This window comes from Gopherus evgoodei, chromosome 6, assembly GCF_007399415.2.
Source record: "Gopherus evgoodei ecotype Sinaloan lineage chromosome 6, rGopEvg1_v1.p, whole genome shotgun sequence".
NCBI classification, from domain to species: domain Eukaryota; kingdom Metazoa; phylum Chordata; order Testudines; family Testudinidae; genus Gopherus; species Gopherus evgoodei.
This window is the reverse complement of record NC_044327.1, coordinates 75,814,106-75,828,254: the sequence shown is the minus strand read 5'-3', so window position 1 is coordinate 75,828,254 and position 14,149 is coordinate 75,814,106. Positions and strand designations below refer to the sequence as shown.

Sequence of the window (14,149 nt, the reverse complement as noted above, 5' to 3'; positions counted from 1 at the left end):
CTAAATCATTACAACACCTTGCACACAGTCCATTATTTGAATTCCATGAACTATGAGTTGACCATAATGGATATGGAAATTAGAATCATAGAATCATAGGACTGGAAGGGACCTCAAGAGGTCATCTAGTCCAGTCTCCTGCACTCATGGCAGGACTAAGTATTATGTAGATCATCCCTGACAGATGTTTGTCTAACAGGTATTCTTATGCTGGTTTATGTGCTTTATCGTAACACTGGTCTAAACATTTTGGGTCTGTGACCTGCATGTGAGGTAGGGTCCCCCTTTGGTCATGCCAGAGTCAGAAAGAATAAAATATATCTGAAGAGTCATATGGGGGCCCAACCTGAAGGTCCCTTTCAGAGAGTTTTTCAAAGCATTCTATGACTAGTAATTGGTTAACTTCAGCAAGAATAAATAGAACAGCTTTATGTCAGATATATTCTCAGTGGAGAAGCTTATTGGATATTTTTGGATTTACTTTACAATACTGTAAATCCAACTGTAGAAAACATTCAGAGCGACCGAGCACTGGAAAACAAGGAGGGACAGAGCACTGTACATGCCTTTCTCAGAGAAATCGACAGATCAGTCCAAATTTTCTGTTCTCTATTGAGTTGGTGACTAAATTATTTGGTGCAGCCAGTAGTAAAAATACAAGAGAGAACAGTATATGAATACTAACAGACAAAAAAAGAGATGATATTGGCAAGATTAAGGCAGAACCATGGCTTGGAGAATCATATTCCTGAACAATTTTGTGGAGAGCAGCTAGTAGCGTCAACTTCCAGGTTTGGATGTTGGTCCATGTTGCCACTTTGCATACTATCTTTGCTTGACATGCTGATCTTCTCTATTAAGAATGTGGCCATCAATCTAGGACTGGGCTTTGGGTCCTTAAAGTGGGATTAAATCCCTGATTTTGAAAACTGAATGCGCTCAATTTTATATCTGGTAGAAATGATCTTTTGACCTCTGTCAGAGATGAAAGTAGAGAAAAATCAGTTTTGACTTCTCGAATTCTATTTAAGGACAAAATGGCAAGAATACAATATTGTGAAACGGAAAATATCCTTATAATTTGACTCCATTATGTCATCAATGCCATGAAAAATGGAGCAGTAAGTTTCCAACTAGATTGCTCCCAGCTCTAAGACTATGTGTGGACACAACTGCTGCTAGGACCTCTAGCATAACAGTAAGAAAATTAAGTGACATTGTACATAGCCTGCACTAGAGTCTCAATGGGTGTAAATGATTAATCGGCCTGTGAATGCCTGCAGTATAGCACTGAGTTTCCTGGGTGGATTAACCTATTCTGCAGTTTAAGGAATTTGAAGCTGAATGATGAGGGACTACTCCCCTGGACTGCAAAACTTTGATACAAGAAGATATATGTCCCCTGAGGGTACTGGCTCTAACACCAAGGGAGAGAACTTCTTGTAGGAAAAGATGGAGCACTATCTTGTGGTCCACATTTTTCCAGAACATCAGTAAATTCAGAAGTTTTATGTATTGCTCAAGTATCCTGGCAGCATTGAAGTCAGTGACAAAGGATTTCACCCCAAAAGCACATTCATCACTTTCGATCAAAATCAGGGAATTGGTATAATGCATAAAATAGCAGAGGAGGCCACTCAAGATAGCACATTCATTACTGTTTTTTAGTCTGTCTCTCTGTAAAAGAATAGTGATATCTTGCAATTTGATAATATTGCTGAAAAAAAATCTATATTTAGATATTGGAACTTTCAAGCAATCTCTTGAAAAACTGCCTGGTTCAGAGATCATCCCACTGATAGATGTTTTCCAACTGAGTCAATCTACTTTTATGTTTATGGGGCCCTTTATGTGAGAGGTGCTCAGGAACACGAAGTGTAAACCTATCTAATGAAAAAGCAACACAGGCTTCCAGTCTGTCCCCATCTCCCCATCAGTCCCTGCCTCACTCTCTGCCTGTTCTTAAGGAATTGTCATTTTACAATCCAAAGATCATTTTTACACTTTTTCCCACTTCTAATTCTCCCACCTGTGGTTACAAGCCAGACTGCTGGACTCCATCTGGTCAGAGGTAAAACTTCAAAAGCAAATTACAATTGCATTGTCCTTTAAAGGCTGGTAGACAGGCTTTTTGAAGCTGTCAACTCCCTTCTTGCATAGATACAAGCAACTTCAGCTTGAATTAACCCCTTGTATTCATATAGCAAAAACTACCATATCAGACAAATGGAAGGAACATATTCATAAAATATTACAGGCAACCCAACTGACTGCTGAATGCGGGTGAAATTACGTATCAGCCCCATCTGTCTTTTAATAATAGACTTGGATCTTAAAGGTATACATTACATCTCGCAGTGGGAGTAGTGTCTGTAAAGTTAGCAATAACTAGTGTGAGTAAACACTAATAATCTAACATTTTGCAACAGAAACATATTTTTGTTTTGCAGATTTTTATCCCCTTCTTGTTTCTTATTATGATCAGATGATGTTTGGTTTTGGGCGGATAACACATTTGCTCTTGCAGACATATAAATCAATACTGAAGTTCATTTACTGTTTCACTGGCCATAAACTTACTATTTATCCTTTTGATTTCAACACTAAATCCAATCTCACATTATGTGAGTGGCAGAAGTAATAAGATTTCATCTGGAAAAAAATCCTATTATTGGCAGTATGGGTGAGAAAGAAAGAAACCTCATTAACGGAAGTCAAAACAAGGAAAATACTGAGTGAGTACTTAAGCAATGGGAATGCCATCATCTTGTACAAAAGGATAAATGCGACACGTTTCTCTCTGTGATAACTACTTCCTTCAGGCTCAATAATACAGAGGAGATATGTTTAACCATTTCCAGATAGCATTGCACTGTACAGAGTATAAAAAGTTATAAAGGCAAAACATTGTCTCATTTGCCTCTCTTACTCATTGATAGTTGGCCAACATTTCATAAAGGAGCTCAGACATCATCTTCCCTTTGAAAGAAGAAGGACTAGAAATGAATCTATTTTTCCAATACATTTTCATAACCAACCAATTCAAGTTGATGTTCTTTGTTCATGAAAGCTCTAATTATATTAATAGTTGTATCACAGTATTGTGTGCTGGAAACAACTTGGAAAGCTAGTACTGTGGGTTTCACTGCTTAGACACAGTGCTGACTCTCACAAGTACCAATTACAACAATTAATTACTGAAAACTATTTTTAGAATGTTTGAGGGAGTTTATAAAAGCAATTCAGACCCCACAATCTGTAATCCAGATTCCCTTACTATCGGTGCAACTGTAAAGACCTTGGAAGGTTAAAAATGTACTTTATTTTAGATACCCCAAAAGTTAACTGTATTAGCTTTTCTAATAAATCATATCATGATTTTAGGGTCTGATATCTCAAGCTCCTAGATCCACACATAAATACTATGTCCTACTGAAGAGGAGGTGGAGCAGAAGATTTCCCTCCTACACAATAATATAAAGTACCTATTTCCAGACATTCCTTAAATCTCAGTGATTCTTCATTTAATATTGATCCATCCTGCATCTCAGATTACTGCAATTTTTGAAAGAAATTCTATGTTTGTGAAGACAAGAAAACATCTTTATTACAGATTGCTTTCTTTAAAATGCAGCTGATTGAAGTTTCTCAGAGGTTTGCAATTGTAAAAATAGTACCGGTGAAGATGGAGTAATGGGCAGAGTGCAACTGAAATGGCCTAAGATGCATAATAAATGCAGTTTATTACATGGCTATGCAATTTATAACCTGACTATCACCATCATATATATGGGAGAAACATGTATGCATATTAACTCCAGTGAATCTGGCTTCAGTGAATTATAGATACATGAATACAATATTTAAATTAATACATTCCATATGTACCAAACCTTTTTATATGCCTATCAATGAGAGCCGCAACTGTTAAATGAATTGCTGTTAAATAACTAACATGAAAGTGAATATAAAACAAATCATATAGGTAGGACATTTTGGAGAATTCTTAACTACGATATCATCAAGCATTTTGAATTATCAAGGCTGCTAACTGCCCATCGTCAAATGCAGATAAAACATGAGAAATTGCTTTTCAAACTAGGGGAGTCCCACTTGAATGAAGGTATACAACATCAGAAGTTAAAGCTTCATTTGCAGGATATGTAAACCAATGTGATTCACCAGCCCCACAACATTTCATTAGCACTTCAGAAGAACTCCAATCTGAGTTCCCTGTGTATTATGGAAATGGCTGGAAAATACTTAAATCACAGTTTCATAGCACCTTCCATCTAAGAAGCTCAACTTTTGTACAAATGTCAATGAATTATTGTTCATCACACTACTATGAAATAATTATCTATCATCGTCATTTTACAGATTTGGAAAAGAAAAGAGAGGATAAGTGAACTGCTTAATCTTACATAGGAAGTTTATGTGAGTGCCAGGAACAGAATCCAGGAACTTGCAACCCTAGTTCTGTACTTTAAATGATTAAATGATAAATATATTGATTTAAGCATTTTCCATTGAGTATGTAATATAGAACTGCTTTTTGCAATGACAGTATAGTTAAGTTTGTTATACACTAGAAAAGTAAACCATAATTCAAAAAAAAAAAAAAAAAAAAGACTTGCCCTTGGATGGCTAATATGTTTTAAGGAATTTACAGGATAAACAGCTACACCTCTACCCTGATATAACACAACCCAATATAACACGAATTTATAATACGGCAAAGCAGTGCTCCAGGGGGCGGGGCTTCACACTCTGGTGGATCAAAGCAAGTTTGATTTAACGCAGTTTCACTTATAACGCAGTAAGATTTTTTGGCTCCCGAGGACAGCGTTATATCTAAGTAGAGGTGTATTCTCAAAATCAGAATTGGCAGTCAATTTCAAATCTTGGAGATGTTTTCCTATTTTTTTTTTTTTAAGATACATAAATGAAAATGAATACAACTCAAGAACAGTACCTATACTATACACAGTATATACTTCATCAGAAAGCACACTGTACTTCTGTGGTATCAGTTCCTAAAAAAAGCAAACACAAACTTTTAAAGTGTGCACTAAACTTTACAGAAACATGCACAGAAAATATGTAAAAATTAATTTTGTTTGGTGTTGGTGATCTCAAAGTCTTAGTAGCCAGATATGTACATTGCATACACAACCATAACTGCTTACACTATGGTGGAGAGTGTTAGCAGAAAGGCCAACATCTGAACTGGCTTGGAGATAGGCCTATGCAGCTACCACTTGTTACTCCCTGACCAGGTCCCTCAAAATATGGTTGAGGCACATTGTTGGAATGGGGGTACAGTAGGAAAACTTGACTACTCTTGTTTCTCCTGTGTCTGTCCTGTGGTTAGAGGATTTAATTCCTTAGAACTATCAAGCTAGAAACATTTGCAAGCATAATTTCAGTCAATTAAAATCAAATTCAAAAAAATAGTTAAAGTGATATTGGGACACAAAGACCCCCATATATCTTTCAGCTTAGCACATGAACTTTTATTTTTAGGCCCTGTTGTGTACAAGAAAAATTACCATACATGATAGATTACCAATGTTAGGGAAAACATTGCCATGTTTGCCAGTTACATAAATAACTTGAAGCGTTTGGATGAATTTGAGACAAGTTAAAAGGTTGTAAAAACACATTTGATTAGTTTCATTATTACTGAAAAGGCTCACTCAGTTGTCCCCAAAATTATATAAAAATATAACTTCATAGAGAATAAATCCCGTGCCATTGCTTGCAATGCTAAGAGAGAGATTTAGTATGAAATCTCATTCTTCTAAAAATAAGGCTAAAAGACCACACGCTAAGAATTACCTTACTTGATCTTTTCCAACTCTTCCTCCTTAGCATGGTCTGAAAATGAAATAAAGCATTTTAATTATCTTGTACTTTGACAGACATAGAAAAAAGGAGGCTAACTGTCTTCCAAAGGGACAATCCACATTTAACCACAGCTTCTGTTGTGACAACAGATATTTTCCAGTGACAACTACACAGGACTGAAATCAAAGCAACTAGAACCATCTCTCATACTCAAGCAAACCCTTCAGATGGATTTGGTTCTCCTAATATTTTTGGAGAAATTAGGATAATGAATACGAAGAATGTCTAAAATAAAAAACAGTAGGGAAGTGGATAAAGCAATAAAAAAAAATCAATTATTTTAAAAGCAATTGCAGTTTTTGACTGATCACTTGAGTAATAAGCTTTGAAGTTTAGGAACACGTGCTCCAATACTTTAGAGTAGTCTAGTTCCTTTGCACAGCAGATACAGCCACAGGTGGATACCTTCTACATAATGGCATCCTTAGGTGGTGTGCAGCCACTATAGAATCTTTACTACTATCCTCCTATTAGTTAGTGGTGCTGGGGATATGGTCAGGGAAAAGGTGTGTGACTGGGGCTCCCATGTGTCTGGATAATCCCTGGCCATCAGTGCAGCCTTTAGTTTGATCTTCCTTGCTCCAGAGTCCAGGCTAGTGCCTGCTAATCCTAGGATCAGGTGAACACAAAGGCTACTTAAAGAAGTTGTTCTCTGCCCATCTCCAGACTTGCACCAACCTCTCCTTGGCTGCTGAAAAGACTTTGGCCAATTGAAATTTTTCTGGATTTTATTTTCAGCTGGTAAGAAATTAGAACATTCTCAAAATTTAGTTGCTGTGCTATGAAGCACTGATCATGTTCTGCCTTTTCTATAATTAAATTTTATCCACAGTACTGAGAAGCAATAGGTTTCCTAAGGTGTCAAGTGTCTAGTTAGGATATTGTATACTAAAACTGCTAAAGAATTGAAGGTCTCCAATAACTTTTTATTATTGGCACACTACACTTTCTGGCATTAATCTTACAAAATTATGATATTTGTTCTGACTCATTTTTAAACAAATGGGCCCACATGATATTCCCTGAATAATTTGTCAAAATTTAGCAATCCCAGAAATCATTCGCTGTCATTTCTGAGGGCGCACACAAATTCTTAAATCACTGAACAGGATAGATGCAGGGGGACAATTTAGCTGAGTTCCAACAGCCACATCAAGCATTTTATTTGAGCAATTAAGTTGTGCACCTTATATTCATAAAAAGGTTAATGTTATTTTAGCAATGTAAGTTTTCATTTAGTGTGAATAAATAAAATGGCATTAAGTTCACTGAAACTTTTTGTCCCTTGCAAAATAAGCAAATCGTGCACTATGCTTAATTTTAGTCACTTTCTTTTTCAGGTGGCCAGAAAAGAGATTTAAAATATGAGATTTCACTGACAGCAAATTAAAATACTGCATGGAGGAAAAAGGGTGGAGGAGGAGAAAGATGCATGTTATTGATAATCTTAAAATAAATGATGAGACTTTTCCATATCAAAAATAAAACCTTGTTTAACTGGAAAATTGGAAGAAAACTGGTTAACCCATGTGTATTTATTTAAGCTGCTAAAGATAGTTTAAACCTAAAGGGCCAAATTCTGTCCTCAATAAATAATACTCAAATCTCAGCAAGTACTTTTCATCCACAGATGTCAAAGGGCTTTACAATGTTGGGTAAGTATTATTATCTTTATTTTTACAAGCAGAAAAACTGAGGCACAGAGAAGTTAAGTAACTTGAGTAAGTTCACACTCTGAGTCAATTGCAGAGCCAAGACTAGAACTCAGATCTCCTGAGTCCTATTCAGTGTTCCACACTGCCACATACTCAATACAGTGTGTTTTGGATCACATCCTAAATTAGGAGAGAATTGGGCCCCAAGTCTAAATCAGATAAAAATCTATACTATTTAATCTCTGAGAAATGTATTTTATATTCTAGCTACAGAAACGCATAATTGTACATTTAAGCTTATCAATATTAAAACATAGGCTGTTGCAGTACAAGTTTAAAGTTGTAGTAATAACAATCTGATCAACTTTTCTTAGAAGTCAATAAAATAAATGCATAAAACAAAACAGACTGATAGATGAGCTGCAGGAAATGGTATCATTTGAAAACATTCCATGACCTGAATCCATTCCACTCTTTGTCTTTTTCTGTGATATTATTAACCTTTAGACAGATACATAAATATTACAGAGGTAAAACATAATAGAATTCAAGTGAACAAACAAATCAGCTGCATTTTAACAATGGGTATATTTTTTCTAAAATCAAACTAAGATTATGCATCATTTGGGATAAACCACTTCAGAAATAAATCAGTAAGATAGATTGTATTTGCATTCATCAGTAACAGCCTTTTAACAATCGTATATTTGAGAATTTTTAGCTTTTATTTTATTTTTAATCTTCCAACATTAGCCAAGCAGTTTATAGTTCTAGAAGACAGAAAGGAACATGCAGCTCAAACAAACTTACAGTTACTTTGTAAGTTTTCCAGTGATGAAATCTGTGCATTGAACTTTGCTAGAAAAAATCTCACACATGCATAATAGCACAAATGACTATAATAAAGGACACAAGTTTACAAGAGCGACACCAATATGCTTTTCAGATCAGTATGCATGCAGTTGTAAATTATATATATGCCATGCTTTACATTACACTTTACAAAACAAATATTTATCATAAACAAATACAGTGAGTTAAATAAACAAACAAGCTTTATTCTTACATGACTCAGATAATTTTAAAGCTAATTGTAGGTCTCATTTTTTCTAATTAGATTTTTTAAAATCTAAAATCATTCATACAGTACTGCTTAATTTTGGTAATTAGAAATAGCATTTTTCTAGTGCTTCTCATATTTTACTTTTCTCAACTCTTCTTTTGCTTGCAATGATTATCCAAACTGCCAGACTACACAATGACAAATGATTCAAACTGCATTATTTATGTAAGCAAAGGACAGTGTTAGCACCACACAATAAATACACAAGATTTTCTGATTTAGAATTGTTGGAACTAGTGCTACTGCAACTAATATATATTTAGGATCCACTTCTGGAAAGCAACTCAAGAAAAATAGCTTTTATAGTTAAAATGGCCCTAAAACTATAGAACTACAATTTTTATTCATGATATTTTAATAATACATTGTGAATGTACTTATACCAATATTGTACTGAATTTCTTTTAAGCTAAGGTCTCTTTTTTCTCTTAGAAGAAATATTGGAAATATAGAATATTTAGCATAACTTTACACAGTTTATAGCATCTCACTCTTCCCAGTACCTAACATGCTTTCGCAGATTTTCTGTATTTTAGAAAGTAACAATTTTTTATGTGAGGAAACTGCATACATCAGCTGCAGATCAGAAAGAAGAGTCTCTCACCAGCCAGTGTTTTTGACATTGCCTCCCATCAGAACTTCTCTCAGGTAGATAAACCAGAGAAAGTGCTCCATAGCACTGGAGAGGAGAGCGAGTACGTACAAGACTGGGTGTCACTTGTCTGTTACAGCTATCCCCTATTCCATTTTGTTTCTTACAGCTGTCCCCAGACTCCATTTTGTTTTCTGTTCTCCTGTGGCCGCCCTTCCCTGGCTGTTAAGTTGTTTACCAGGGCCACTGCCCTTCTCAAAGGGAGGGCCCCTTAAGTTGTTTAACAAGAGCCATTGCCCTTCTCAAAGGGATGGCCACTTGTGCTGCATGCTAAGTGGGACCATTGCCCTGTTCAAAGGGTTAGTCCTGTTATCACCTCGTTGAGCCTGGGCTTGGTGTAGGGTAGGCAATGTCCAGAGCTGCAAGACCTAATGTGTTCTTAAGATCCTGGGCATGAGTCATAGGCCTCATGTGCTCTTGAGTCACCTATTGCACAGGACTATGTCCAGGCATGTCTCTGGGCTTACCTTCAGTTTTTTCCCTGTGCCCCCTCCCCTGTGACAGAGGGAGCCTATCAGGATTACTGGCGGGAAACTGCCCAAGTTTGCCTTTAAAACCAGACATTTTTGAAACACACCTCAGAAAGGTTCCTGCATTGCTGCCTGGTCTGATCAGCCAGGGGTTCTGGGGGGTCCTTTCTCCGCTCTCGTTTTATTTTTGAGCGTACCCCCGTTTTTTGAACGCCCCCCCCCACGAAGAATGAATTGCTACCTGAGAGATCTCCTGATTATTGGGACTGTACCAAGCCCTCCTTGCCTCTTCTGATGTTGCTGCTGCTTCTGCCTTTGATGCTGCCTTGGGGACTGGTAAGAATCCCTTTGTAAAACTTTCTATACTTTTATTTTATTATTTTAGCTGCTGGCTCTGTTTCCCCAGTACACAGACTCAAGTTAAACCTTGGTCTGTGTCTTAAAACCTCTCAAACTCCAGGGCTCTCTGCCGCTAAAAATAAGTTTGTGCCGCTGCTAAGCTCTGCTCCTGTGGACTTTGCCTTGGGGCTCTCTGCTTTCAGCTGTATCCACCGCTGTTGCCACCATCCCTTGGCTTCCTTGGGAGCTGTATCCTGGGCACATACCACTCTGCCCTCTGTAACTTCCCCATAGCATAAGGTGCACCATAGGTTTTGGGTTTTTTTAGTTCAATAAGTCATAGTTTGTTAAGATTGTAGAGCTTGTAAGTTCACCTGCCTTGTTATAGTTTACTGTTTTGTTGCTCCGTATAGTTGCTTATAGACTCATAGACTCTAGGACTGGAAGGGACCTCGAGAGGTCATCGAGTCCAGTCCCCTGCCCTCATGGCAGGACCAAATACTGTCTAGACCATCCCTAATAGACATTTATCTAACCTACTCTTAAATATCTCCAGAGATGGAGATTCCACAACCTCCCTAGGCAATTTATTCCAGTGTTTAACTACCCTGACAGTTAGGAACTTTTTCCTAATGTCCAACCTAAATCTCCCTTGCTGCAGTTTAAGCCCATTGCTTCTTGTTCTGTCATTGGAGGCTAAGGTGAACAAGTTTTCTCCCTCCTCCTGATGACACCCTTTTAGATACCTGAAAACTGCTATCAGGTCCCCTCTCAGTCTTCTCTTTTCCAAACTAAACAAACCCAATTCCTTCAGCCTTCCTTCATAGGTCATGTTCTCAAGACCTTTAATCATTCTTGTTGCTCTTCTCTGGACCCTCTCCAATTTCTCCACATCTTTCTTGAAATGCGGTGCCCAGAACTGGACACAATACTCCAGTTGAGGCCTAACCAGCGCAGAGTAAAGCGGAAGAATGACTTCTTGTGTCTTGTTTACAACACACCTGTTAATGCATCCCAGAATCACATTTGCTTTTTTTGCAACAGTATCACACTGACAACTCATATTAAGCTTGTGGTCTACTATGACCCCTAGATCTCTTTCTGCCATACTCCTTCCTAGACAGTCTCTTCCCATTCTCTATGTGTGAAACTGATTGTTCCTTCCTAGGTGGAGCACTTTGCATTTATCTTTATTGAACTTCATCCTGTTTACCTCAGACCATTTCTCCAATTTGTCCAGATCATTTTGAATTTTGACCCTGTCCTCCAAAGCAGTTGCAATCCCTCCCAGTTTGGTATCGTCCGCAAACTTAATAAGCGTACTTTCTATGCCAACATCTAAATCGTTGATGAAGATATTGAACAGAACTGGTCCCAAAACAGACCCCTGTGGAACCCCACTTGTTATACCTTTCCAGCAGGATTGAGAGCCATTAACAACTACTCTCTGAGTACGGTTATCCAGCCAGTTATGCACCCACCTTATAGTAGCCCCATCTAAATTGTACTTTCCTAGTTTATCTATAAGAATATCATGCGAGACTGTATCAAATGCCTTACTAAAGTCTAGGTATATCACATCCACCGCTTCTCCCTTATCCACAAGGCTTGTTATCCTATCAAAGAACGCTATCAGATTAGTTTGACATGATTTGTTCTTTACAAATCCATGCTGGCTATTCCCTATCACCTTACCACCTTCCAAGTGTTTGCAGATGATTTCTTTGATTACCTGCTCCATTATCTTCCCTGGCACAGAAGTTAAACTAACTGGTCTGTAGTTTCCTGGGTTGTTTTTATTTCCCTTTTTATAGATGGGCACTATATTTGCCCCCTTCCAGTCTTCTGGAATCTCCCCCGTCTCCCATGATTTCCCAAAGATAATAGCTAGAGGCTCAGATACCTCTTCTATTAACTCCTTGAGTATTCTAGGATGCATTTCATCAGGCCCTGGTGACTTGCAGGCATCTAACTTTTCTAAGTGATTTTTTACTTGCTCTTTTCTTATTTGCTCTTCTAAACCTACCCTCTTCCCGTAAGCATTCACTATACTAGACATTCCTTCAGACTTCTCAGTGAAGACTGAAACAAAGAAGTCATTAAGCATCTCTGCCATTTCCACGTCTCCCGTTACTGTTTCCGCCTCCTCGTTGAGCAGTGGGCCTACCCTGTCCTTAGTCTTCCTCTTGCTTCTAATGTATTGATAAAAAGTCTTCTTGTTTCCCTTTATTCCCATAGCTAGTTTGAGCTCATTTTGTGCCTTTGCTTTTCTAATCTTGCCTCTGCATTCCTGTGTTATTTGCCTATATTCATCCTTTGTGATCTGACCTAGTTTCCATTTTTTTATATGACGCCTTTTTATTTTGTAGGTCACGCAAGATCTCAAGGGTAAGCCAAGGTGGTCTTTTGCCACATTTTCTATCTTTCCTAACCATCGGAATAACTTGCTTTTGGGCCCTTAATAGCGTCCCTTTGAAAAACTGCCAACTTTCCTCAGTTGTTTTCCCCCTCAGTCTTAATTCCCATGGGACCTTACCTATCAGCTCTCTGAGCTTACCAAAATCCGCCTTCCTGAAATCCATTGTCTCTATTCTGCTGTACTCCCTTCTACCCTTCCTTAGAATTGCAAATTCTATGATTTCATGATCACTTTCACCCAAGCTTCCTTCTACTTTCAAATTCTCAACAAGTTCCTCCCTATTTGTTAAAATCAAGTCTAGAACAGCTTCCCCCCAGTAGCTTTTTCAACTTTCTGAAACAAAAAGTTGTCTGCAATGCAGTCCAGGAACTTATTGGATAGTCTGTGCCCCGCGGTGTTATTTTCCCAACATGTATCTGGATAGTTGAAGTCCCCCATCACCACCAAATCTTGGGCTTTGGATGATTTTGTTAGTTGTTTGAAAAAAGCCTCATCCACCTCTTCCACCTGATTAGGTGGCCTGTAGTAGACTTCCAGCATGACATCACCTGTGTTTTTTACCCCTTTTAGCCTAACCCAGAGACTCTCCACACTTCCGTCTCCTATGTCCATCTCCACCTCAGTCCAAGTGTGTACATTTTTAATATATAAGGCAACACCTCCTCCCTTTTTCCCCTGTCTATCCTTCCTGAGCAAACTATACCCATCCACACCAACATTCCAGTCGTGTGTATTATCCCACCAAGTTTCAGTAATGCCAATAATGTCATAGTTGTATTTATTTATTAGCACTTCCAGTTCTTCCTGCTTATTACCCATACTTCTTGCATTTGTATATAAGCATCTAAGATACTGGTTTGATCTTGCCTCCCAGCTTCGCCCTGACCCTCCTTCCTCTCTGCCATTATAGCCCGTGCTCCCTCCTGTTTCCAACCCATCTCCCAGGTCTTGTTCCCCACTTACCTGTGGGCTTTGCTCACCTGTCCCCGTCGAACCTAGTTTAAAGCCCTCCTTACTAGGTTAGCCAGTCTGTGCGCAAATAAGGCCTTTCCCCTCTTCGAAAGGTGAACACCATCTGTTCCTAGCAGTCCTTCCTTGTTATAGTTTTGCTTAGAATTGTGATATTTGTTGTTTTGCCTAGTCATTGGTTAAGATAGATAAGGTTTTTGCTGCTTGAATTCATCTCCCTGCTGTCCCGATCTCTCCCTGAACTTTCCCGGGTCCGTTTTTCCCCGCTCCAGTCTCCCCCTCTGTGTACTTCTCCGTGTCTATAGATAAGGTTTTTGCTGCTTAAATTCGCCTTCCTGATGTCCCGATCTCTCCCTGAACTTTCCCGTGTCTGTTTTTCCCCTGCTCCAATCTCCCCCTCTGTGTGCTCCTCTGTGTCTCCCTGTTATAACCCTTTGCTGCTTTTCCCCCGCATCTGCACTCTCTCCGAACTTCCCAACTCCTTGCTGCTCCCCCCCCGGCGTCTGCATCACCCTCCGAACTTCCCAAACCCCTTGCTGCTTCTCCCCCTGTGAAACTTCCCAAACACTTTGCCACTTTTTTTTAACCTTTTGTTTTTGGTGTCCGTTTGTT

General features: G+C 38.4%; 1 protein-coding gene across 9 annotated transcripts in view; it reads right to left on the bottom strand.

Moving 5' to 3' along the window:
- MCTP1 (multiple C2 and transmembrane domain containing 1) overlaps positions 1-14,149 on the bottom strand; it is a 548,019-nt gene that overhangs the window by 288,398 nt on the left and 245,472 nt on the right. For 8 of the 9 annotated variants that reach the window (XR_004001078.1, XR_004001076.1, XR_004001077.1 and 5 more), the window contains exon 6: positions 5,842-5,880. The exons of the other annotated variant lie outside the window; for it this stretch is intronic. Coding sequence is in view for 5 of the 8 variants with exons in the window: in XM_030567942.1 (XP_030423802.1) it covers positions 5,842-5,880 (39 nt within the window). In the remaining 3 variants the exon portion in view is untranslated. The remainder of the gene's footprint in view (positions 1-5,841; positions 5,881-14,149) is intronic. 9 annotated transcript variants of the gene reach the window in all.